The 26,924-nt window shown below is 44.6% G+C and overlaps 1 protein-coding gene and 1 long non-coding RNA gene across 2 annotated transcripts in view; both read right to left on the reverse strand.

Moving 5' to 3' along the window:
* KAT6A (lysine acetyltransferase 6A) overlaps nt 1–7,819 on the reverse strand; it is an 81,001-nt gene extending 73,182 nt beyond the window's left edge. The window contains exons 1-2 of the mRNA XM_083514094.1: nt 7,687–7,819; nt 5,188–6,115 (exon numbers count right to left, since the gene is read on the reverse strand). Of these exons, the coding sequence (XP_083370220.1) occupies nt 5,188–5,790 (603 nt within the window). The 5' untranslated portion in view covers nt 5,791–6,115; nt 7,687–7,819. The remainder of the gene's footprint in view (nt 1–5,187; nt 6,116–7,686) is intronic.
* Nucleotides 7,820–10,854: 3,035 nt separating this feature from the next.
* LOC310711991 lies at nt 10,855–23,051 on the reverse strand. The gene is made up of 4 exons (XR_014528704.1): nt 22,108–23,051; nt 21,232–21,302; nt 16,895–17,206; nt 10,855–10,887 (listed from the first exon to the last, which is right to left on the reverse strand). It is a non-coding gene; the product is annotated as an uncharacterized lncRNA (long non-coding RNA).
* Nucleotides 23,052–26,924: the final 3,873 nt, after the last annotated feature.

Raw genomic sequence — 26,924 nt, forward strand, 5'->3', positions numbered from 1 at the left:
GGGAATGTCTGTGTCTCTCAAAGCAATACCTTTTTGCTAACATATGCTGGATTGCCAAATGTTTTTATCCCTTTATATCAGGCAATCCTTTTAAGCACTGACATGGTGCACCTACAACAGCATAGTGAGAATTTAGAAATAAAGCTGGCAAGAATGTACAAAAACGTATTTCACTGTTGAAGTGGAAGTTAAATACCAGACAGCATGAAATATAATTTACTTAAATCTATGGCACCACCTTGTTGAGAAAAAAAATCAATAAAGGGTTAGCATGCAGATTTGAAACTTAGAAGGGATTTAGACATAGTCAGTTGGAAAGCTTTAGAGACTCAGTTTGAAAGCTTTGCCAAATGCTCAAAAGAACTTTTGTGTGTGTGAATTTGTTCCCATGTTCAAAACCTAACCCCAGACAAGACATGTGATCTATTCTAGGTAAGCGCTATGCTCTCAACAGCCCCCTCCAAAGCATTTCTATTCAGAATTATTTCAGAACAGAATTCAACGGAATTTTTTATTTCTAGTAAGATGGCTTGAGATGACTACCTTAGAAGTTCAGCATACCTACCCGCCCTTCAGCTACCTCCCCTACGTTAGCCACAACACTGCTATGTTAAACACGCAGCAACGGTCAGGGTTTCCCATCAAGCAGTGGCTCTCTCATTTCTCTCCATGGAATATCCAGCAGCTGTATTCCAGATATTTCAAGGGTGGGGGTGGGCGGAGTGGACTCCAAGTGACTCCCTCTGCGCCCAGAGGGAGCCTTGCAATCTTAGTACAGTTGTACCTTGGAAGTCAAACAGAAGCCGTTCTGGAAGTCCGTTCGACTTCCAAAACGTTCGAAAACCAAATTGCAGCTTCTGGTTGGCTGAAAGAAGCATCAGAAGCCGCGGAAGCCCCATCAGACGTTCAGGTTCCCCAAAAAATTGTTTGCAAACAGGAACAATAACTTCCGGGTTTGTGGTGTTTGGGAGCCAAAACGTCCGAGTTCCAGGGAGTTCGGGATCCAAAGTATGACTGTAGTTACAAACAGAGGATCCAGCAACAGGGGCATCATTGTATCAGATCCTTTAATAGAAGGGACCAGCGTTCGAAACCAACCAGGCACCAGACGTGTTTTGCTACTGGTGTGGGTCGAATTGCAACTACATGGAGATTTTTGGGCGCCAGGTTGGCGATCAGTTTAAAAACCTCTGCCTTAGTTCATATTTAATACCATTTCCATTTCCCCTGTGTGTGCTTTTTTCCTTTTTGAATACTGGGACAAGTGAATTGTAAGGGCAAGCTACAGTCAAGCAATGCAGTTGAGATCACAGAATCATAGAGTTCGAAGGGACTCTGAGGGTCATCTAGTCCAACCCCCTGGTGAACAGACATTCCATTGTGGTAACCACAACCTAGATTTCAGGTGCCATTTGGCCCCTAGCCTATATATCTGAGCTTCTAACACCAGAAGGGATGTGTGTAAACAGGACATCAACCAAAAAGAGATTGCTAGAAGAGAATGCCTGATGAAATTCTCACATGCACCTTTAAGAAATTAATGTTTTCTTAACCATTGATCTTCGCATAAGTTGCCATTGGAAATGGCCAAGAGAATAGCGGATTCAAAATGCTGCTCAACCTTGAAGCATACTGGGTAGACCTTGTATCCCTCATTATTTCTCAGCCTCAGCTACCAGACAATATTATAGTGCTACCTCTGGTTACGTACTTAATTCGTTCTGGAGGTCCGTTCTTAACCTGAGGTACCACTTTAGCTAATGGGGCCTTCCGCTACCGCCGCACCACTGCTGCGCGATTTCTGTTCTCATCCTGAAGCAAAGTTCTTAACCCAAGGTACTATTTCTGGGTTAGCGGAGTCTGTAACCTGAAGCGTCTGTAACCTGAAGCATCTGTAACCCGAGGTACCACTGTATTATGGATGTAAAACTACATAATCCCCTTCTACACCACTTCCTGCCAACCTAGCAGTTTGAAAGCACGTCAAAGTGCAAGTAGATAAATAGGTACCGCTCCGGCAGGAAGGTAAACGGCATTTCCATGCACTGCTCTGGTTCGCCAGAAGCAGTTTAGTCATGCTGGCCACATGTACGCCGGCTCCCTTAGCCAGTAAAGTGAGATGAGCGCCGCAATCCCAGAGTCATCCGCGACTGTACCTAACAGTCAGGGGTCCCTTTACCTTTACCTTACACCACCTTTACTCTTTGGAAGAAGGGTAATGTTTCCAAAAGGAATGGGTGCATTCATGAGAGTGGATAACCCATTACCACTGTAAGTCAGGAAGAATGCTCTCATGTCAAAAGCAACCCAAACTACTACAAATGAGATCAATAGGGAGAACAGCTACTATGACAAACTTTATAGACTTCCTCTGGCCTTCACCAATGCTACTTGCTACACTGGATCATGTAATATCTTTTTCCTGTATCCCAATATTTAAGATTTCCAAGATGACAAGTTTGTAGCATTACTAACTAACAGTGTTTACTCTATGTATCAACTGAGTTAGACAATGGTCACCGTTGCTACCTTAGTAACGTATTCACATCACAACCACAGATTTCAAACTTTTATCTACCAAGACCAAATGAGGTTGGCAGACTATTTGATACAGTCAACAAAATTAAGATTGACAGGACATCGTTTAAAAGTTATTGGTGCTACACTTTACTTTTCATTTGCAAATAACCAATGTCTGCTTCATTTCTAACGAAGTATCTCTTAATCCGAGGTACCATTGTATTTCTATACTTAAGATATATATAATATCTAAATCTTGTATAACTGCAATGTTCAACATGATTTTCCAAGCCCACAAAAGAAAGGAACAGGGGCTACTTTAAAGACAGAAACTTCCTGTCTTAGAAGAATGACAATATGTGATATCAACAATAAATTATATGGTCACAGACCTGGCAATATAACTGATTCACAAAATCCCCAGCTTTTTCCTCATCCCATGTGCTAAATTCGCTACAGTAAGTTACACATGGCAATCAAAGCTCTTAATCACATCACTGTCAAATAGGCAGGCCAATGCTATTCTCACTCTATAGAAGGTGAACCAAGGCCAACAGCCAAATACTTGTCATCCAACCAGCTTGTGGCTTAGCAAGAATGTGAACTCTAGTCTGCCAGCTCTCTTCACTAGACAGGTCACTGTCTGCCTTGTCATCCAAGATCAATTGGACTTACATTTATGGGCCCTTAGGTATCTCTAGACTTTCTAGTGTATACCAGCACTTAAAACTTTCAGCTGTTACTACCACATTGCATTCCCAGTAATCTAATCTTCCTCCCAATTAGGAGAAAGGGTAGCTTAGGACTAGTTGATAGAATAAAATACCTTAGTACCAGGTTTTTACTAGCAATAACAAATTTTGAGGAAGGAGGGGAAACAGTGCAACATAAAACTTGGTACACCATCGAAGAAAATAGTCAATTCAGAAAGTAAAACTACAACTTTGAAATTTTCTGTGCTGGCAAGTGACCTGTTTAATCCAGCAGTCCAGAGACATGGTAACAGGACTGCAAGAAGGGCCTGCTGGATCAGGTCAATGGCTCCTCTAACCCAGCAACCTGCTCTCACAGTGACCAACCAGGGGAGCTGAGCATAAGAGCACTCTCAATAACAGGCATTGAGAAGCTTACTGCCTCTGAATCTATTTGAATCTATTTAGTGGCAAAGCAAGAAAGTAGAGCCCATTCTGAAGGAGCGAGTTGTAATATTAACTGAAAAGTCAGATGATACAGCACAAACAAATTAATTTCTAATGTTAGTTATCTTTCAGCTTTCCCAAACTTAGTATCAGGACAGGTGTTGATTTTAATGTAACAAATAGGAGGTCTCTATGATTATCACATTCATTACATCAACAGCTACTCATTCTTTAACATACAAACCCCACCTTCCCATTTAAAATACACACCCATCCCATTTCCAAAGTTGCTTAAAAGCAGCTTCCCTCACTCTTTCCCAGTGAGGACAAAGCTTGAGGGGACATGGAAGGTCTTAACAATAAATTCAATACTGTGTATTTGGGAAAGAAAGTATACTGAAGTTATGAGGTTTAGGATCCTAAACCTCATGTACATTATCTGGGAGAAGTTAAGATGAAGCATATCAACTCCACCCCAACTTAGCTGGCCTTATGTGAGTGGTAAATAGCTTACCCAGCTCATGGACTTACACTGGCTGAAGAAAAGCCCTGCTGGGGAAAGTAACACCAGTGTACAGGGCAAAAGGGGGCATGTCAAGGGTGGGGAAAGCAGTTCATGGAGGAGGAGGAGTTGGAGGAGGAGGAGGAGGTATAAACTATGGTTTGCCGCATCCTCACTATCTTCATTCACTGGCCCTGCACACAGAGCTCAGTGTAACTTAAACTGCCAAAAATGCAAGTGTAAATTTAATTCACCCATTGGAAGAGGATAAAAGCCCCCCACCAACCAGGAGCAGTTAACATGCAGCTTAAGGAGAGACACCACGTATCTGTCTCCCTGCGAATCTGCCTGTTTAAAATTGATCTGCTCTCCTCCAAACAAAATACCCAATGCTTGGAAAGAAGAAGAAGAAGAAGAGAAGAGTTTGGATTTGATATCCCGCCTTTCACTCCCCTTCAGGAGTCTCAAAGCGGCTAACATTCTCCTTTCCCTTCCTCCCCCACAACAAACACTCTGTGAGGTGAGTGGGGCTGAGAGACTTCAAAGAAGTGTGACTGGCCCAAGGTCACCCAGCAGCTGCAGGTGGAGGAGCGGAGACGCGAACCCGGTTACCCAGACTACGTGACTACCGCTCTTACCACTACACCACACTGGCTCTCAAGAATAATCTATGCACCATAAAATGCACAAGGCATATCTGTAGTGCTTTTAATAATGTTGCTTAAAATTGACAGAGCAAAGCTACCTTCTCTTAGTAATCCTTACAATAGACCTTAGTAATCCTTACAATAGACCTATGAGGTAAACTGGCATTACCCCCCCCCCGACACACACATATTGCAAATTGAAAGATGAGGGATAAGGCCTTGCCTAAAGCCACTTGGGAGTTCAGAGCTGAGCTGAGAGTCCTCAGCTCACACTCTTAGTTGACAAACCAACACATTTACAAGTTACTTTTGTAAAAGTAATGTGAAACACTGAATCTGCCTTTCAGCACCCAAGAGCTGGTTAGCAAGTGGTTCTTACCTTATCTTTTTCATGTGGAAGGAGAGATACTGGAGGAAGACAAGAAAGAGATTCACAGCTCTCTTTCCCATCTGCATTTGTGGCTGCTTTAGTATTGAGTTGGTACAGAGGTCCATCTTTAAGGAGTCGCCCATGGCCAATTGCCCGCTTGACAGCCAATCGCAGTTGCTGGTGAAAGGTGGAAGGGGCACTGCTTGCAAATAGAGCTGACACATCCTTCTGCCCTTTCAAAAAGCGTTCAATGTTCTTCAAGGATGAGCCACTGGACTCTGCCAAGCCCTCAACTGCCCGTTTAATCAGTTTATTCCAGTCCACGTTTGGTTTACCATCCAACTTTCCATGGTTTCGTGGTTTGGGAAGTGCTATTCGCCCAGGGTTATCAGGATCCTTATAGGAATTAAGTCCCTTATTGGAAACCTTTAATATGGTCCCATCTTTAACACTCAGTTCCAATTGCTCCAGAACCGTTTTTCGATCCAAACCATGGGACGAAGACACAGCATTGCATATCCTCTCTTCTGAAGGGCGCTGTTTTTGCTTCTTGACCTTTTTAATTGCCTCCAAAATCCACTCCGTGTACAACGGGTTAGCGAGTTTTACCATGATGAAGACTTCTGTATATCCATAGAGTCGTTATCCCTTATCCCTATACTGAAGGAGTTTCACAGAATGGGAAAACAGATGATCGGAGGATAGGGACCAGTTAACCATAGCATACACGTTGTTTGCCCCAAATTCCTTTTTCAAACATAAGATTTCCTATTTTCCATTTAAAAATATATATCCTGTTAGGAACCAATTCATATTTTCCAATGCCCCCCCTCCAAAAAAAGCAGCAGGTGTATCATACGAGTGAGACGAATTCAGCACATCTCATTCCAGCTCTTTACATTCCCAATCTGGTACACAAGTAAATAAAATGGTAAGCCTGAAAGAAAGAAAAGAGAGAAAACAGAGTTATTTGACTTTTTAACAAGCAGCTCCTAACTGTAAAGTTTTGCTAGCCCCTCAGCACAACAGCGTCAGTATAGCTGTGTTAAAAAAGGGAAATTTGTCCAAGAATATTTGGTCTAAAAAAAAACTGAAAGCAATTAAAGATTTGGCATTTAAAATGGCAATGTATTGGGCCAATTCTTCAACAAGTCTGGACTTGAAGCAAAACACCATTTAGAAGGCACTAACCACCAAAAGAACTGAGGCAAAATCCTCCAAAGGTAGAGAAGAAAATCGCATAGAAAACCCAGCTCATTCCATCTCCTCACCCAGGAAAGAGACTTGCAGGATTACTACAAGAAAACAAGCTGGTTGGACAAGTCACCATCATTTGGGGGGGAAAGAAGGTAAGTTGGGAGGGGCAAAGGCAACTGCCTAACAAGAAAGCTGCAGAAGCCCATCTAGCCCAACCTTTCACAGCAGTCGGGCCAACCCAACACCTACATGAAGGTTGCAGCTACGCTACTTTCTGAAGGTATACAACCCTACCACCTGCTCAAGCGGAGCATGGTTGGGGTCTGGTCAGGGCTTGAGTGGCAATCACATGTATGCCACCTCAGGCTCCAAGATGCAAGGGAACAAACTTTAAAACTCCCTAAACTTGCAAGGGATGTACAGAAGAACTATGGCGTAATGCACTGCACGCCTTGAGCCCAAAAATAAGCCAGAATGCCGCCTACCCTAACTTTACGGGATAAAGTTTTTACCCTCTTTAGAGTCCCTTTTTTGTTTTTGTTTTTAAGTTTGCAAGGGGCGCTCAGGTCTCAACACCGCAAGATCTGGGTGGCCGCGAAGCCTAAGGAAGCGCCGCGCATCTTCCGAAGCCGGGAAAAGGAAAAGTCGCTCGCATCCGTGCGTGTGTTTCAAAAAGGCAACAACAAACAACTGGCCGCCAGAGCGAGCGAGAAAAGGCGTTATGTAAGGAGAAGCAGCGGCAGCGCAAGTCGGGTCCGGGGGCGGCGGGCCGTCTCCGTCCTTCGGCCGCTGCTCTCCTCTCGCACTTTCAGGCCCCGGGCAAGGAGGCGGCAGCGGGCCCAGACGCCTCGCCCGCGGCGGGGTCCCCGACGGCGAAGCGCGGCCCAAGCCGAGGAGGCCTCGCCCCAGGCGGCCCGGATGCCAAGCGGCGGCGCTCCGGCCCCGCCGGCTAGGCCCGCCCGCCTGCTCGCTCTGGCGCCGCCGAGGCCGACTTGGCCTGCACCTGCCGCCGGCGGGCGGGCGGGCGGGCGCCAAGGGAGGCAGGCAGGCAGGCAGGCAGGCGAGGCCGCGGCTGGGCCTGGCGCGGCGAGCCTGGGCCGGGCCGGAGCAGGCCGCGGCCGGGCCTGGCGCGAGGAGCCCGCCCGATGCCCGCGCGCAGCCTCTCGCTCCCTCGGCTTCTCCCCGCCTCCGCCTCCTCCTGCTTCGCCTCTCGCCTCTCGCCGCCGCCGCCCGGCTCGGAGCCGCCCCTCCGCCCGCCCGCCCTCGCCCTCCGCCCGCCGGAGAGGCGCCGCCGCGGCCGCCGCTGCTTACCGGGGCCTACGCGAGGCGGAGCCCAGGAGCCTGAGGCCGGACGGCGGCGAAGACCCAAACTGACACGGCGGCCATCTTGGGTCCGGAGCTGGGCGGAGGGCGGCGCGGCGCGCAGCGGAACAGCCGAGGGGGCGGAGCCGCGGCGGCGCGGGGAGGGGGGGAGCCGGGCCGCGGAACGGCCCAGCCCGGGAGACGCAGGGCGCGTGCGCGCCGCCGCCGGCGCCCAGAGACGCGCGGACCCGGCCGGGCGAGGGAGGGAGCCTCAGGCGGGCCTGGGCGCCCGGCTGGGAAGGGAAAGGGGAGGGCGCGAGGAAACCAGAGGCAGGGCGCCCCGTCGCCTGAGGCCGCGCTTTTGGGGGGCGGGGGACGCAGATCCCTAAACATGTTTGAATCAGTAGGAAACCGAGAGCAGCGCTCAGCGTGGCCTGAAGGCATCTCCAGGCCGGGCTCGCCGTGCAGGATCCATCCGCCCAGCCCGCCCTGCAGCAGTGGCCTGGGGAAGAAGGCCTCTCGGAGCGCGTGCAGAGTGCGATTCCCCCTCTCTCCCCTGGGCAGACCGCAGCCAAGCCCCCGAAAAGACGGAGCTGCTCATGCAGGCTTCTAGCCCTCGCTGCTGATTTTAGAAACTGAGCACTGGGAATAATCATCACCTCTTATTTTGTGTTACTAATGTATTATTAGTAACTGCATAAAGATGCCATGAAAGGGATACAGGCAAAGAAGCCACAGTTTTTGCTTGACTGTACAGTTTAAACAAAAAGAGCATTGAGAGGTAATAACTGACCTGTTTTTGTTTGTTAGCTGACCCAAGACAGCACTTTAAATTTGGGGATTGGGAGATGAGATCCATGGTGAACTTCAAAGGATAGGTCATGAATACATTTAAACTGAATTATGAGCAGGGAGGGGGGAGAACAAGAACATTTGTTGTGGTCATTTTCCATATCCCCCCTTCATAATAAGTATTGAAATATGTTTTCAGCACACTTCGAAATCAACTTCATTTGATGTAATGGGATTTTGGAGCCCTAAGTGTAGTGTGGTAAATAGCATGTTGGACTGGGGCCTGGGAGACCAGGGTTCAAATCCCCCTCTCACCCATGAACCCCACTGGGCATGACCGTGGATCAGGCCCCATCTCTCAGCCTGATCCACCTCTCAGGGTTGTTGTGAGAATAACATGGAGAAGGGGAGAAGTGTGTACAACACCCCAAGCTCCTTGGGAAAACCAGTGTGGTGGTGTGGTTCAGAGCGATAGACTCGTAATCTGGGGAACCGGGTTCGCGTCTCCGCTCCTCCACATGCAGCTGCTGGGTGACCTTGGGCCAGTCACACTTCTCTGAAGTCTCTCAGCCCCACTCACCTCACAGAGGGTTTGTTGTGGGGGAGGAAGGGAAAGGAGAATGTGAGCCGCTTGGAGACTCCTTAAAGGGAGTGAAAGGCGGGATATCAAATCCAAACTCTCGGACGAGGAGTGGGATATAAATTTAATAATAATAATAATAATAATAATAATAATAATAATACTGAATGCACAGTAGTGTGTATGTGACCCAGTGACTTGCCCAGATTACAGGAGCCGCTGAATAAATGAGAATCAAGAGAGATGGTGCATGATGGACACAGGAAAAGCAAAGGACTTCATGGGGAGCAGCTTTGCAGCAGACGTTAAATTTCTGAAAGCAGAGAAAACAGCACATTTAACATTAATGCTCTAACCCTAAGCATAATTTCTCTAAAGTACGGTAGGTCCTACTGGTTTTGATGGTGTTGGCTTTCTTCTAAGTATGCGCAGGATTGCAGCATTGTACAATTTTCAGTTTATGGTTCAATTAACAGATAGGTAGCCGTGTTGGTCTGCCATAGTCAAAATAAAAAAATTCCTTCCAGTAGCACCTTAAAGATACAGATGTGTATCTGAAGAAGTGTGCATGCACACGAAAGCTCATACCAAGAACTAACTTAGTTGGTCTTTAAGGTGCTACTGGAAGGAATTTTTTTATTTTGGTTCAATTAAAACTTGCATGTGAAAGTGCCTTTCTTTCAAGTAACCACAGGAATCCAGCAATGAGGGTGCAAGCAGCTTATCTTGGGAGGGTGGGATTTCTCCCTCCTCGCCCACTCCTCTGCCACCCCCAATGCAACCTCCTTGAAATATGTGGGGTTGATGTCCGAGTGATCCTGTGTAGGGTTGGGCTATGCGGATGCATTCCCTAACCACTGGAAACCAATATCCATTTGTTTCAAGACAAGTAATGATTTGCATTCAGCCCATTGCCTTTTTTGTGTTCAGCAATCACTGAGAAATCAGAAGAGGGGAGGAGGGGTCATAGTGGGAAAAATAGTCATAGCCTTGTTTCCCATTACAGTATCAGCAAATTCAGCTGCTGAAAATAGCAGGATGGCAGCCAAAACAGAATTATAGAGAAGTAAGCGGGAGGAATCAGCTTGCTCAAAAATATTTAGGGGAAAGAACTCTAAAGGGACACAAACACACAAAAGCAGCCCTGTGAGGAATGATTGTGCCAGCCTTTGCTAACCTGGTGCCCCCCCCCCGATGTCTTGGCTGTGGCTTATCAGAGTTGTAGTCCAAAACATCTGGAGGGCACCAGGTTGGTAAAGGCTGCAATGAGCTCAGTGACTACAGAATGCTGATTGTCAGCATGGAGGACAGAGAGAAAAAAGGGGAAGGGGGATCAATAGAGTATCCTGGAAAAAGGCGAGTTGGGCCAGTTAGAACCTTGAACAGGGAACACCCCACCTTGCTACAGAGTCCACTTTTTGAGACCTAAATTCAAACTAGGGAGTATCCAGCTGAAATGTGAGTTTGGTACTTTGCATGCAGAAGACCCCAGGTTCATGCTTCAGCCAAAATGGAGGCCAGGTAGCAAGGATCGTCTTCCCAAGACACGGAAGAGCCAGTGCCTGCCAGAGGAGTAGGCCAGACTGAGCCAGATGGAGCCGTGGTCTGACTCCCAAGTTCCTTCTTCGGCACAAAGGATATACCCATAATTTTTCACTAAAAGTGTGGTTGGTTGGTTTATTTGTACTATTTCTTATAATTAAACCATCACTTCCACCTGAAGTTAACCCCAAACAATCTGTTTCACCTCATTTAGTGTCTAATTGGATGCATGTTTATGATGCCTGTTTTCCCCCTCTCTCGTCATCTCTCAACCTCGCCTCCCTCACTGGGTTGTTCTGTACATAAAAAATGAAGGAGAGAACCATGAAGTCAGACTTGAGCTCCTTGGAGGAAAGGCAGGATATAAATGTAATAGATAAGCATCTGTTCTCCCAAATATGTATGTGCACAACTGAAGCCTCAAATTGGGGGCAGGGTCATTGGGTGTTTCTGCAGCTCAGCCAACTTACCTATTCTTATAAGCATAGCTTAAGCAAACATTCCTAGCTGCAAAGGACAGCTATAAAATGGGGGGTTATCATGTCTCTGCCTCCGGGCCATACAAGATAGTGTTTATAGCTATGGATGGGCAAATCTATCAATTTTGGTTTTGCTCAGTTTCTCACTTTTTCAATCTTAAATTCAGTTCTCCATATTTTTGCATCAGTTTGCTAATGTTTTTTTTAAAAAAAAAAACCTCTCATGAAAATTAATCAGCATTTCAGTGCAAATTTCCCCTAATTTTTGCATTCTGTTTTCACTAATATATGCATTTTCTATAGTGTGTGCATTTTTTTAAACTCAAGACTAGTAAACAGCAATGCAAAATTCGGAGAAATAAAAAATTTGAAAGATTGTGGTGTTTTGGTTTGTGTATCACTGAGGAGAGTGCAAATTAGTTAAGTTCACCTTTAAGTGTAAAATTAACCAATAAACTGAAACAGACACGGGGACAAACAGAAGAAGACGCTCCCCTTTATCACATACACAGCCCAACAAGACAACAGCATACAAATCAATATGGCTAACCAGATCCAAAACACCCACCCACCCCACTCACACACGAAAACAAAGATCACCGCAGCCCATCACAAACAAACAACCACGCCCTAGGCCAACCCCAATCTCTCTCACCACCAAAGGAACACAAATGAACAGCAGAGAACCGGCACGAGCAACGCTGACACCAAACCCTACATACATTAAGCAAAATAGAAACATCGCCACCCGACCCCCCCATCTCCCCCCCCCCAATGTCTCAACAAATGAAACTGATTTGTAAAAATGTTACATGGAAAAAATACAAGAGACATTACACATCTGTAAAACAAAAAAATAATTTTTTTTTAAAGTTCACCTTTAAATGTGAACTCAATTGAAATTTCCCCCTATATGTATATTGTAAACCTTATCACTACAATCTACTGCATTGAGTCTTGTGAATCAGGTTTGCGTCTGGGGTGCCACAAAGGCCTGTGAAGGAGCAGTGGTCTCCTTGCCTGATTTCTTTGTGGAAGCAAAAAACAAACTCATATGTTTACCAGTAAGTGTGTAGGGTAGCAGAGAAGGTTCAAATGCAATTAAAAGGACATTTATTTGTAGGAAATCAGATCAATATGAAAAAAGCATTCCCTAAAAAAAGCACTGTACCACTTGGGAGTAGGGTTCAGAGTTCTAAAGAGTAAAAATCTGTCCTGATATGGAAGGCCCTTGGGCAAGGTCACCTCAGTGAATCCTCACTATAGTCTTTCCACACATTTACTCATCTTCCTCTGGGCACAGTCCTCACCAACATGCAGAGCAGGAGGTGGGCGGCTAGTCCTCCTGTTCTTCTCCACTGCCAGCTCTGGTACCCCTGCAACCACCTCTGAGCTACAGCGTCTCTGTTATCCATTCCCAGAGAGCTTGTCGCTTTCTCCACCAAGCCCATGGCTGCTCTTCTAATTGACCAGAGATGGCCATTTCTGTGCAGCATGCAAACTCCTAACCTGATTCTATGCATCATCATCATCAATCTTTATTACAGTCCAGAGACCCAACAAAACGTTACAAATTAATACAGAGTTCATACCGTCTACCTCCAGGTTAATCAAGCACTTTGTTTGGAATATAGGGCTCGTTTGTTCTTGCAACCACCGATAAAAACTTTGCCACTGCCAACGTTCTAGCTTTTGTCCGGTCTTCCAGTAGGAACCTGACATAGTGAGCCTCTGACTTTCCCAGGAAAGGCACCAGCAAGGGTAGTATCAGTTCAGCCCTGGCTTGCTCATACTTCGCACAATGTAACAAAATATGATCTATGGAATCGATGTCTTGAGCACACAATCAAAGTCTGTCCTGGTAGGGAACTCCTCTCAACCTACCATCCAGCACTGCAGAGGGGAAGACATTCAGTCTGGCTTTGGTGAAAAGCCTTCGATAGTTAGGTACTGTTAGGTTTTTGATGTAAGATGTTAACTCAAAGACATACCCATATTGAACTCTTGCTGCCAGCGGACTACAGACTGCATATTTACTCAAAAGTAATCTCCACAGACTTTCAAGCAGGGAGGGGGAACCTTTGCCACTCCAGATGTTGTTGGACTCACATCAGCTCCGGGCAGCCTATGGCCAGGGAGGAGGATGGAGGTGGTTCTCCAGCACCATCTAGAAGGTGTGTACAAGGCGGGGCACTTAAAAACTCTTTCTGAGGCAGAAAAACACAGCATGGAGAAAACGTTTAAGCTCTCTGCCTTTCTTACTGGGCTCTGGGAAGGTCCTGCAGGGGTCCTGGAGGCCTTCACGAGATCCTGTGATATCTTGCACAGCCCCACAATATCTTGTGAAGGCCTCCAGAGCCCATGCAAGAACTCCCAGAGCCCAGGAAGCAGCACAGAGAGCTTGAAAGTGCTTTCCGTGCTGGGTTTTCCTGCCATGGAAAGAACTTTTTGGTTCTCCACCTTGTGCAATTGCATGCTGGCCAGCTGCCAAGCATGTATAATACTGTAGTCACACAAGTTAAATGCATGCAAGTCAACTGTACCAACAGGGCAGGTGTGCAGATAGCTGAATGTGCATGCCTTGTTTCTTAAAAGAATTCCCCATCCAGGGACAACAGCAAATTATTTTTAAACAAAAAACACACCCTTTTGCTGTTTTCTGGATTTGTGCAAAGCATGCCAGAAATAGAAGCATAGCTGGAAAAGAAATGAAAGCAGTTTTGAATTCTCAGCACACACCTTTTAGATTGCTGTGCAGTGTCTGGTGTAGGAATTTTTAAAGCAGCTTGCTTGTACAGTTTAAAAGTTTTGTGCAAATCTGAGGGATCAAAAGTTGTAGCAGGGGAATATAATAGTTATGACCGTGGCAAGGGTCGGGGAATGAAAGCACTGAGGAAGTTGTAGCTGTGGAAAGGGGAGAAGTAGAAAGTGATTATTGATTCACCCATCCGAAAAGCAAAAGCAAATCATTGGCAATCCCAAGAGGGGTAGTTTGGAGCCTGATTTCCTGAAATTTATCAGATTACAGGTGAATCTGAATTTACAGGGGGAAAGCATCAAGATTGGAGTTGCTTGAGGGTATGGACTACAAAAACCAAATAGGACTGCAAATAGCTGAACACAGAGAGCAAACTCTGGTTTGCAGAAGTGCTGAGGCTCTTCCACAAGATTCCCCTTCACCTGAAGCACAGAGTGTGGCAGCCAAAGAGACTCCTTTCAGTGGTGGTCTCCAACCATGGGATGTTCTCCCTAGCGAGGCTCACCTGGGCCCTTCAGTGACATCTTTCTTGTTTCACCTAGGCCCTTTTTTATAACTTCTAAGAGTTTTAATATATTAAAGCTGACATTATTGTTTTAGATTCAGGTAGGTAGCTGTGTTGGTCCGACGCAGTTGAAATAAATAAAAATAAATAAATAATTGTCCAGTAGCACCTTAGAAACCAACTAAGTTTGTTCTGGGTATAAGCTTTCATGTGCATGCACACTTCTCTATTGCGGCAGCATTTTAGACCTTTTATCCTTTTTATCCCATCTGATCTTCTCTAGTATTATTTAAGTTGTGTTGTATGTTTCCTGGAGAGGCACTTTATAAATTTATTAAGGCACTTTATAAATGTCAAATTCATGCAGTTGTCTTGTCTCCAACTCTGAAATCATGATGGGTATATAAGGAAGGGGCTTCTTGTTGTGTCACTCGTGCTATTAATTAATTAATATATTAATAAATGTCCTGCTGATATGCTAATATGACTTCTAAGCAGGTTACAACTCTAACATCAATTGCCGTAGTCATACATAATTAAAACACAGAATAACAGTTCCACTGGGGAATTAAAACATCCTTAATTAAAATATACAATAAAACAAGCAAAGAAAAGCATATCAATTTAAAAAGTTAAAGCAATAAAACCAGAAGTTCAGTTTAGGAGAACGCTTGCCTAAACTGATGCCGTTTCAGCAGGGAGAGCATTCCACAACACTGGTGCCACCAGTGAAAAAGCCCAGCTCCATGGTAATGCAAGAGCTGGGGCAAAACTAACCAGATTTCATTATGGATCATAGTGCACTTGCAGGACAGTGGAGGGGAAGACAGTTTTTCAGGTTAGCTGGTCCAGAGTTAATTCACGCTTTGTAAGTTACAGAACCTTAAAACTGGCTTGGTGGCTGATGGGCATGTGCCTGAGAAGCAGCACTACTCCCCACTTGGGCTGTGGCGCTCTGCACCAACAACAGCCTCTGAGGAAGCCCCATGTAGAGCAGAATACAATAGTCCAGATGTGAGGTTACCAACACACAGGGTGCCAAGTTGAATAAAATATGGGGGGCAGGTAAACCTTGCCCCACATAATTGATCACAAGATGCAGTGCTCACACACCATTTGAATGGCAATGCCCATCAAGTTTGGACAGGGGCAGTGTGACAAAAAAGTTGGTTTTGGGGGATCAGTTGGATAAAAAAAGTATTTTTTTCTTTCTTTCCCTGCCAGCAAATGGTTAATGAACTGCAGCCTCTGATTGGCCGTGGTTCCAGGAGGGAGAGTTTAAAAGGAGAGGATTTGAGAGACTTGGTTGAGTAGGTTGGTTAAGAGGGTTGGAATAGAAGTTGGAGAGGTTGGGAGATAGGTAGGGAGACAGGTTGAGGTAGAAAGAGTGAATGCGAGAGTTGTTTCTAGGAAATGAAAAAACAACTTCCATTCTGACTGCATTGTCTGTAGGAGGAATAGACCAGAAATTTTACTGGGAGGCAGAGGCTGAGCCAGGAGAAGTAGGAACTGGAAAGGAACAGCCTCCTTGGGACTCAAATCTAGTCCGGAGGGGAGAGAATCTTCTAAGGAAAAGAAGAAACTCTCAAACCCAGTGAAAAGAGGGGTGTGTGGAGACCCCTTGGGTCTATTGCTTAAGGTCCCTCAGGAGCAGGATTGTTAAAGGGGGTGGATAACTGAAAGAAAGTTATAGGAACCAAACGTATAACGCAAAAACAACTGAGGACAAATTAAAGTATACTCGTACTGTATGCTTGAAGTAACCTAAGTTTAATCCATTTGAGTTATATGCTATCTTGCCTTAAATAAATCTTTATTGTTTATTTAAAGGAAACCTGTCTGAGACTCCAACTTACTAAATATCCCCTCACAAAGGTCCCCCGCAGGATACTCTGGGCTAGCATTTTAAGAGGAAAGGAAAAGAAACCTTCAGTTAAAGGGTTGTTCAGTGAGGTAGGGGCAATATATCTAAGTGAGAGCGGGCCCAACGGCATGAGAGGGGAAAATGCCGCCGAGCCCGCCACAGGCAGCCCCCCCCCCAAGTATTTTATGGGGGCAGAAGGGACCTCGGTCCCTAAGAGTTGACTGCTATGCCAACACGCCTGCCACAATGGCCAAATTATCCCTGTCTAGGAAAGGGCACAGTTGGCGCATCAGCTGAAGTTGATGACAGTCACATCACAGAGGCCCCCTTGGTCTCCATTATCCAATGTCACCACTCAACTACACACCTGTTATGTGAGAAGGAGGGCAATCCCATCTGGAACAGGAAGACTTTCCACCTCTTTGCCCAGGAAAATCTGGTTGGTTCAGACGCCCAGATAAAGCAGAACTATCTTGTAATGCTCTTGTCAAGAGCTTGTATGCATCTCTGCTCTTTTTCTTTCTTTCTTTTTAAATAATTTTTATTTATTTTATTCTCTCATAACAAATATCCAGTATCATTACTTAACATTTATTTTCCAATTTCCCCCCTCCCTGTGACTTCCCCCAACTTCCATTTCTGGATTATTACATCAAATGCTACATTCTGCTGTTTGTACATAATACTATATTATCACCTGTTATATTTCTTGTTCTCTGTAAATAAAATTGTATATGTTTATTTAAATCTTGCCAATGAGTCCATGTTTGTTTGTTTTTTTGTTTCTGCAAATAAGTTGTAAAAGGTTCCCATTCTTTTCCAAAGTCACTATTGTCCTTTTCACACAGTTTATCCACTAACTTTGCTAACTCTGCATAGTTCATCAGCTTTCCTTGCCATTGTTGTTTTGATGGTATTTCTCCAGTGTTCCAATTCTGTGCTATTAAAATTCTTGCTGCTGTTGTAGCATACATAAATAATGTCCGGTTTTCTTTTGGCAATTCTTGTCCTAAAATACCCAACAGAAAGGCTTCTGGTTTTTTAACAAAGGTTATTTTGAACATTTTTTTTCAGTTCATTGTATAACATTCCCCCCCCCCCCAAATTATGATCTTGCAATCCCACCACATTAAAATGTACCTTCCCCTTCTTTACATCTCCAACAATTCTTTTGTTCTATTTTATATATAGCTTTAATGGTGCAATATACCACCTATAAATCATTTTCATGTAATTCTCTTTCAACAATATGCAATCCATAAATTTCAAGTTCACTTTCGAAAGCCTTATCCAATCCTCAAATTGTATGTTGTGACCTAAATCCTGTGCCCACTTAATCATTACTGATTTGACTTCCTGATCTTTAGTTTCCCATTCCAACAGAATATTATATGTTAAGTTGTGGGCGAACATATCAGACGACACAGCGATTCTTCCAAAGCAGCTCTTTATTTGTAAGCTGGAACAGAACTGAACTGAGGAGCTCAGTCAGCCTGCTTATATAGAGCTCCATTAGAATGCAACAGTAACCATATTCTGTAACTAGCCAATCACTGAACGTCACTTTTGATCCTTCATTTGCATAACTATCTACAGTATCCCCCTGCTGGCCCAGGGTGAGAACTTCAGTACATAACATTATACGCCTTCTTTAATAATTTGGAATTATCATCTATGATATCCTTTTGGAATTTGGAAAGTGTGTAAGTGAATCCTCTTATTATCTTCTTTGAAGATTTCATTTAATTGCCTGTAGTGCAACCAGCTCTGAAAATGTTCCTTTATCTCATCATAATCTTTCCATTTCAACTTTCCTTCTTGTTCTATTAGTAAATCTCTATACGTTGGCCATGTTCCTTTCATTGTTGACATTTTAAATGATAATGCTTCAATGGGTGATAGCCACCACGAGGTTTTGGATTCCAGTAATTCTTTGTATTTTCCCCATACCTTTATTAAGGACTTTCTAATTATATGATTGTGGAATCATTTGTGTACTTTTGCTTTCCCATACCACAAATATGCGTGCCAACCAAATCTCTTATCATGTCCTTCTAACTCTATTGTCTCTTCTTTTTCCAATTTGATCCATTCCCGAATCCAAGTAAGGCATACTGCTTCGTAGAATCATAGAATCATAGAGTTGGAAGAGACCACAAGGGCCATCGAGTCCAACCCCCTGCCAAGCAGGAAACACCATCAGAGCACTCCTGACATATGGTTGTCAAGCCTCTGCTTAAAGACCTCCAAAGTAGGAGACTCCACCACACTCCTTGGCAGCAAATTCCACTGTCAAACACCTCTTACTGTCAGGAAGTTCTTCCTAATGTTTAGGTGGAATCTTCTTTCTTGTAGTTTGGATCCATTGCTCCGTGTCCGCTTCTCTGGAGCAGCAGAAAACAACCTTTCTCCCTCCTCTATAAATTTTAATAAATTTTAAAATCTGGAAGAGAAAAGCCTCCTTTTTCTTTTAGATCTGTAAGTATTTTATGCTTTATTCTTGGCCTTTTCCCACTCCAGAAAAATTTTGAAATATCTTTTTGCCATTTTTTGAAGCAGGCATTGTTACAGTGGTACCTCAGGTTACATACGCTTCAGGTTACATACGCTTCAGGTTACAGACTTTGCTAACCCAGAAATAGTGCTTCAGGTTAAGAACTTTGCTTCAGGATGAGAACAGAAATCGTGTTCTGGCAGCGCAGCAGCAGCAGGAGGCCCCATTAGCTAAAATGGTGCTTCAGGTTAAGAACAGTTTCAGGTTAAGAACAGACCTCCAGAACGAATTAAGTACTTAACCCGAGGTACCACTGTACTTATTATCGGTATTGTCTGAAAGAGGAACAACATTTTGGGCAATACATTCATTTTAATTGCTGCAATTCTTCCTAAAAGGGAAAAGTTCATCCTGTTCCATATTTCTAAATTCCTTTTTATTTCATTCCAAATTTTTCATAATTATCTTTGTAGATATTAAGATTCTTTGTCGTGAACCATATTCTGAAGTATTTTACCTTTTTATGAATTTCTATGTCTATAAGTTTGGATAACTCTTTTCTGATTCTTTAAGATTTTTGACTAACAATTTAGTTTTGTTTTTATTGAGTTTAAACCCTGCCACCTGTCCAAACTTTTGAAATTTTTCAATTACTCTAGGAAGAGAATTCTTGTCCGCAATGGCTTTCAATTTATGCTCATTTTTCTTTATTTTTATTCCTGCCACATCTTTGTCAGCTCTAATATTTCTTGCTAAAACCTCCAGGACCAGAATAAACAAAAGTGGTGATAACAATCTCTGCTCTCTTTCTAACTTGCTTGTTAGCTGCCCGATTGGAGCATAAATATTTTTAATAAATAAATAAATAAAGCAAAACCTTTTCCTTGATCAAATGAATGAAGAATCTTTTCCACACTCGAGAGCTTTGAGTACTGGAATTTATTCTCATCTAAGTCTGGATTAGCCTGACTGATGCAAACAACAACCCACACTAAGAATTCTGTTTTACCCAGCATTGTTCCAGAATTCTGAGAAATCAAAAAATCAGTGCCGTTTTGAAATTCAGTGGTTAAATTCGGGGCAGTTTGAAAGATTCAGTCTGCCATCTTGATTCAAAATGGCATCTAATTGGATCCAAACTATGGCTGCATATATTTCAAACACATCTGCAGGAGTGTTGTTGGCTGATCCCTAAATTGGGGAGGTTCATTTGACAAGAAACCAATCCTTTCCTGTCACTGGCCCAGTAGTGTTGGCTGCTCTGCCAACAGAGATTCTGTAGGCGCTGTCTGTTTCTGCTGAAAAAGGCTTATGCAGGCAATTAAGAATACATCATCATCATTATTAATTTTATTTCTATACCGCTTTATATTTTTAAGAAAAATCTCAAAGCAGTTTACAGCATATTAAAACATCAATAAAACAATCCAGAATTAAACATTTCTGAAGTCAGAGTATACAGTCAAAGCCACATAATTAACAGAAAACTAAAATGCTATCTTAAAGATGTCAAAATAAAACATTACAAAGGAGGTCAACTACAGAATACATATTTAAAACAAAGTTAACCCAAAAAAACTTAAACATTTCAAAAAGAAAAAACATTGCTAAACAAAGTCAAATATAAAATACACATTTAAAACAGCATAGTTAACAAAAGAATAAAAAATTATCATAAGCGTGACACGGCTGTTTGGCAGGCACAAAAAGGTGGGGCAGAAGAATCCAGTAATTAGGATTGGTTGCCAGGCATAGTGCTGTTCCTCCGGCCTCATGAGGAGCCTCTTCAGTGGGGCTGGTGAGTGTGGCCCCCCACACCAGGTGGAAAGGGCCTTGCAGGAGCAGCCTTCACGACTCACAGCCAGGTGATCATCCTTTCACAATAGCTGATTTCTGATTTTGTCCTTTTTCCATTTTTTAATTGTATGGTTTTATGCACAATTGTTGTAAACTGCTCTGATATTATTTTTTATGAATAGCAGTGTATAGAGATTTTTATAAATAATTAAAATAATATTTCTAGAATCATAGAATAGAATCATAGAATCAGAGTTGGAAGAGACCACAAGGGCCATTGAGTCCAACCCCCTGCCAAGCAGGAAACACCATCAGAGCACTCCTGACATATGGTTGTCAAGCCTCTGCTTAAAGACCTCCAAAGTAGGAGACTCCACCACACTCCTTGGCAGCAAATTCCACTGTCGAACAGCTCTTACTGTCAGGAAGTTCTTCCTAATGTTTACGTGGAATCTTCTTTCTTGTAGTTTGGATCCATTGCTCCGTGTCCGCTTCTCTGGAGCAGCAGAAAACAACCTTTCTCCCTCCTCTATGTGACATCCTTTTCTATATTTGAACATGGCTATCATATCACCCCTTAACCTCCTCTTCTCCAGGCTAAACATGCCCAGCTCCCTTAGCCGTTCCTCATAAGGCATCGTTTCCAGGCCTTTGACCATTTTGGTTGCCCTCCTCTGGACACGTTCTAAAATATATAGTAGAAATATCTATAATACCAAGGGCTCTAATCACTTCCCACTAACCTGAGAGGGAGGAGAAAGTGCAGTTGCTTTGGACTTGCTTAAGAAATGAAAGCAGCTTGCTTGGTCTCCATCTGCAAACTGAAGATGTCAGTGCAGCACAGCAAGAGCTAATGTAAATGACAGGCCACAACTTCAGGGCACCAGCTGCTTTTGCATCAGATTCACAATCCCCTGGGGTCTCTTAACTGCTTCATAAACCTGGTCTTTGTGGATGCAATGTCTTGCACCATTAGCATTTTGGAGATGTGCTGGTGTTATATGTGCCCCAGCAGACACACAAACAAAAAGGTCTGGGGGGGGGGGCTTTCTCAATGTTGCTTTCCTCTCCCATTTTGTCCCACAACCTGTCAGAAATGAAGGAAAGGTCATCCCCACAACACCATTCAGGAATTACCTAGGGGTAGAGGTGTGCAACCAGACTTGACTGATTATTTGGGGCTTTCCGGACTGGGGGTAGGAAAGGCAGTAATTGCAGGGTGGGGGGTGGGGAGAAACATGACAGACATAATTAAAATTATGTATGCTATGGAGAAAGTGAGTTTTTCTCCCTCTCTGATAAAACCAGAACTCTCAGTCAGTGAGTGAAGCTCAACACCAGATGATTCTTGCAGCACAGAGTGACTTCAGTTTACGTGCCACGGCTAAGCTGTGGAATAGGCTGCTGTAACATGTGGCGATGACCACCATCGTGGGTGTCCTCAAAGCTAGGAACCTTTGGCTCTTCTGATGTTGCTGAACTACAACTCAGGATGGTGGGAGTTGCAGTTCAGCAACATCGGGAAGACCAAAGGTTTCCCAAAGCCATTTTAAACAAATCCTGATGAGATGGAAGTGCTGGCGGGTGGGGTTCCCTGTGCCAAGGCATTGACAAATTACTTGTTCTTAATGGGGTTTAAGGAGCAGCTCCATGCATTGGCGCTTGTCCTGGATCTATCATCGCTTGAGGCAAGGGCTGCCAGGTCAGAAGCACTCCAGACCCAGAGGAGACCTCAAGGCAGCTCAGGGATATCACAGGGGACTTTTTCTCCTCAGCCACCATGTCCTTTTTGTGACATCACAGACAGTTTGCAGCCAATGGCTACAGCTGGAGAGACATCAGCACCATCTCCTCAGCACTGATTTATTGTTTATTTCTCACCCAGCCCACTCCCCAGGCGTACTGATACTGGGGGTGCTGTGGGGGACACACACGATAAAACTCAGATATTTGATTTTCCATAAAATGGAATTTACACTACTGTAGAGCTAGATGTATTGAGAAAGCCATTCATTTATAAATGTAAGTTGGGTTGCTTAAGCCTTAAGCACTGCAATTCTCTTCATTGCTTTCAGAGGTGCTCTTGAGAAAACCTCACTGAGTTCAGACATCTTTGGAAAAAGCAAACTGAGACAATGAAGGGCACGGCTTCCATTCAAGAGCATCACCAGGCAGCTCAACTGACTCCAGCCTGGCAACCTCATCCATTAAGTTCATCCTTCCAACTTCCAGGGGCTTCATCTATTCATGAATATACACCAGTTTCCTGTCACACATTGCATTCATTCACCACAACCACATCTGAAACCTCCCATTCACACACAAAAACATGCACCAGCTGACAGCCATGAAGAATGTCAATGGACACGTTCACTCATTGTTCATTCTCCATTCACATACCCACAGATATCCACTGGCTTCTCCAGACCAGCTTCCAAAGATGAATTGCCCACTTGGGGGTGGGGGACAGCCCATCTGGATGCTGCAGAATTTTGAGGGGGCTTAACCCCCTTTGGATTTGGGGGGGGGGCTAGGCCCCCTGAGCCACCCCAGATGGTGCCTTGTGTAGCACTTAGCAGTATCTGAATACAAACTTCACTGACTTCAATATCTGCCAGCTTCTGCTAGGTCTACCACTAGGTATCAGTCAGCTTCCAGCTGTGGATATCAGCCCCCTTCAAGCTGCAATCCCATTCAGCAAGTTATTAGGGCTCCTGCTGCTGGATGGTCACCACCATCCATCTGACAATTTGCCTCCTACAGGTGGAAGAAAATTGGGCAATGCTCAATGTCACATGTGTTGCTTGCTGTGTTCAGTTGGGTAAAAGGAAAAGACACACACCTAAAGCCACTCAGCTGTGATGTGCCTTTGTGACATCACAGGTAGACCCTAGCCAATAGTACCAGGCTGGAAAGCCTCACAGTTGTGGGTGCACCTCAGCAATTATTTATTTGTGAGTCCCTTTATTACTAAAAATATTCATTTTAGCCCACCTTTCATCTATACTGATACTTTGGGGGGGGGCACACCATAAAGTTGTGGCAGGGGGCTATTTTAGCACAATCTCTTGCAGGCAACCTTTCAGGGGCTGTAGGCCAGAGTTGGGCAGGATCAGAGGCAAAAGGGAGTGGAACAATTAAGGTGACTCCTCTTTGTACAAGGGGCTTCATTCCAGCTGTGCAAAAGCCACGCTTTCTATGCCAACACCCCCACCCTGATAATCTCTCAGTCTAGTTAAGCAAGAAGCATCATCCCAGTTCAAGGGAACTAGGGAAAAACTCTTGAGGAGGGTGCAGAGCAAGGCTGGTGAGGGGCATGAAATAAATAAAGAAATAAACAACTATCTGACTTTTAGAAGACATCTGAAGGCAGCCCTGTTTAGGGAAGCTTTTAATATTTGATGAATTATTGTATTTTAATATTTTGCTGGAAACCGCCCAGGGTGGCTGGGGAAAGCCAGCCAGATGGGCAGGGTATAAATTGTTTTGTTGTTGTTGTAGCCTCTTGAGAAGATTTGGCTTACAAACTAAGGTTCTCTAACAGAGCAGCCAAGTGAGATTTCATGGCCCAAAATGGAGACCTGAAGCAGCCCCAGTGATGTTATTAAGCATTAACCACAGTCACCAAGAGCATGTCATTCACATTAAAAAACCACAACATTTAACAAATGAGCAAATATGTCACTGGTTAGAAAGATAACGATAGAAAGCTTAGCGAAAAGGTGTTTTCCCAGGTCCAGCTAAAACACTGTGCTTAAGGCCCAGGATGGAATGGGAGTTGTAGTCCACCAAAGTAAAAATTGCAAGGGTCCTCTTTTCACACTAAGAACAGATGTTTCCAAACTTCTGCTTTACACATGTAGCAGGGAAACACCCCCCCCCGTCATTCAGTTTGTACAAACTTCACACACACTCACACACTACATACGCTACACTTCTGTTATAAATTCATAGAAAATCAACCATACATCGGATTTGCACTGTTCCACTTTTATTTTACTCCATGAAGGAAGGACTACAAAATGGGGAAGGTTTGATACAGGGCACCCATAATCCCTTCAGCATACCAGCACATCCACAGGAGCCCTGCCCAGTTGCTATGCCAACCCTGATGGTCCTAGTGTGGTGTAGTGGTTAAGAGCGGTAGACTCGTAATCTGGGGAACCGGGTTCGCGTCTCCGCTCCTCCGCCTGCAGCTGCTGGGTGACCTTGGGCCAGTCACACTTCTCTGAAGTCTCTCAGCCCCACTCACCTCGCAGAGGGTTTGTTGTGGGGGAGGAAGGGAAAGGAGAATGCTAGCCGCTTGGAGACTCCTTAAAGGGAGTGAAAGGCGGGATATCAAATCCAAACTCTTCTTCTTCTTCTAGACAGAAGGCCATCAAGATCACAAAGAACTTGCATATGGTAGTGGATTCAGCACAGACTGGAACAAAGGACAATAATCAGCTCTTCCCTCTGGGGGCAGGAAACTGCAAACTCCCCTCTGTCACCTGGAAAGTACTCATGGGGAGGGGGAAAGGGGGAACCAGCCAGGTGACAGGACACTCAGGTTACCACCACAACTCCTCCCTCAGCCCCTCCTTTCTGTGATGTATGCATGATGTTTCTGGGGGTGGGCTTGATCTACAGGATGGGAATTTCAAAAGTCTTTATAAGACCTTGCACACCATTTTTCTGGGTCCCTCCTCTCTCCTGCAAGTGAGGGGACCACCCTGTTGCAACAGTTCAATAAAGGCCAAGCCTACAGGCTGCTGTTTTGCTCCAAGTTATCCTGGTTGGTGTCTTTGTTTTTGTCCAAGGGAGCCCTCGGATTTTTCTGGTAACACACATCAGCACAATTTATTTCCAAAGCTCTTTGGTGGGATGAGGAGAACCAAAAATACCACTGGACTAGCAGAAGCTAGAGAACATTACACTCTTTTTAAAAGCCCCACATCACCCTTCAGTTGCCAGGTTATAGGCCCATTCTTAATCATTGAGACAGTGAAAATGTGTAACAGCATTTAATCAGGGACATTCTGTCATGGAACAGTTCGTTTTTCAGCTGGGCTAATACAACCACAGGTACATGTCAAACCTTTGTGTTGCTCTTTTCCTAGGCACCTTTCACAGGCATAAGCAGCTGGATCACCCTTTACTTATGTCCCAAATTTGTTTCCTTATTTGTTGGCCTTCATGAAACACTGCAGTACTTAGATTTTTTAGATGATTTATGATGGGTGTTGTCTCTGCACTTTTTTTAGCAGCAGTCTGGTTTGCGGGTAAGTTCCCACAGGCTTTTGTGCAGGCATTTGACATATCAATTTGGCACCACTGCAACAGAGATGAGAAGCATGATTGCACTGTGTAGCTAGCAGTGCTGTAGGTATCCAGGTTGTACAATGATCTGTCTTGGCCTGTCAAACCTGCACCCTCTCAAAAGGTTATGATAAAAGGACTGGCATTTATATTTTGAAGCATTCCTACCAAATAATAATAATAATAATAATAATAATTTATTTATTATTATTATTATTTGTACCCCGACCACCTGGCTGGGTTTCCCCAGCCACTCTGGGCGGCTTCCATAGAAACCAAAAAACACTAAAATATCACACATTAAAAACTTCCATGAACAGGGCTGCCTTAAGATGTCTTCTGAATGTCAGGTAGTTGTTTATCGCTTTGACATCTGATGGGAGGGCGTTCCACAGGGCAGGCATCACTACCGAGAAGGCCCTCTGCCTGGTTCCCTGTAGCTTTGCTTCTCGCAATGAGGGAACCGCCAGAAGGCCCTTGGCGCTGGACCTCAGCGTCCAGGCAGAACGATGGGGGTGGAGACGCTCCTTCAGGTATACTGGGCCGAGGCCGTTTAGGGCTTTAAAGGTCAACACCAGCACTTTGAATTGTCCTCGGAAACGTACTGGGAGCCATTGTAGGTCTTTCAAGAACGGTGCTATGTGGTCTTGGCGGCCGCCCCCAGTCCCCAGTCTAGCTGCCGCATTCTGGATTAGTTGTAATTTCCGAGTCACCTTCAAAGGTAGCCCCACGTAGAGCGCATTGCAGTAGTCCAAGCGGGAGATAACTAGAGCATGCACCACTCTGGCGAGACAGTCTGCGGGCAGGTAGGGTCTCAGCCTGCGTACCAGGTGGAGTTGGTAGACAGCTGCCCTGGATACAGAATTGACCTGCGCCTCCATGGACAGCTGTGAGTCCAAAATGACTCCCAGGCCGCGCACCTGGTCCTTCAGGGGCACAGTTACCCTATTCAGGACCAGGGAGTCCTCCACACCAGCCCGCCTCCTCCCCCAAAAACAGTACTTCTGTCTTGTCGGGATTCAACTTCAATCCATTAGCCGCCATCCATCCTCCAACCGCCTCCAGGCACTCACACAGGACCTTCACCGCCTTCACTGGTTCTGATTTGAAAGAGAGGTAGAGCTGGGTATCATCTGCA

This window comes from Podarcis liolepis (assembly GCF_965112155.1).
Source record: "Podarcis liolepis genome assembly, chromosome: 7".
NCBI classification, from domain to species: domain Eukaryota; kingdom Metazoa; phylum Chordata; class Lepidosauria; order Squamata; family Lacertidae; genus Podarcis; species Podarcis liolepis.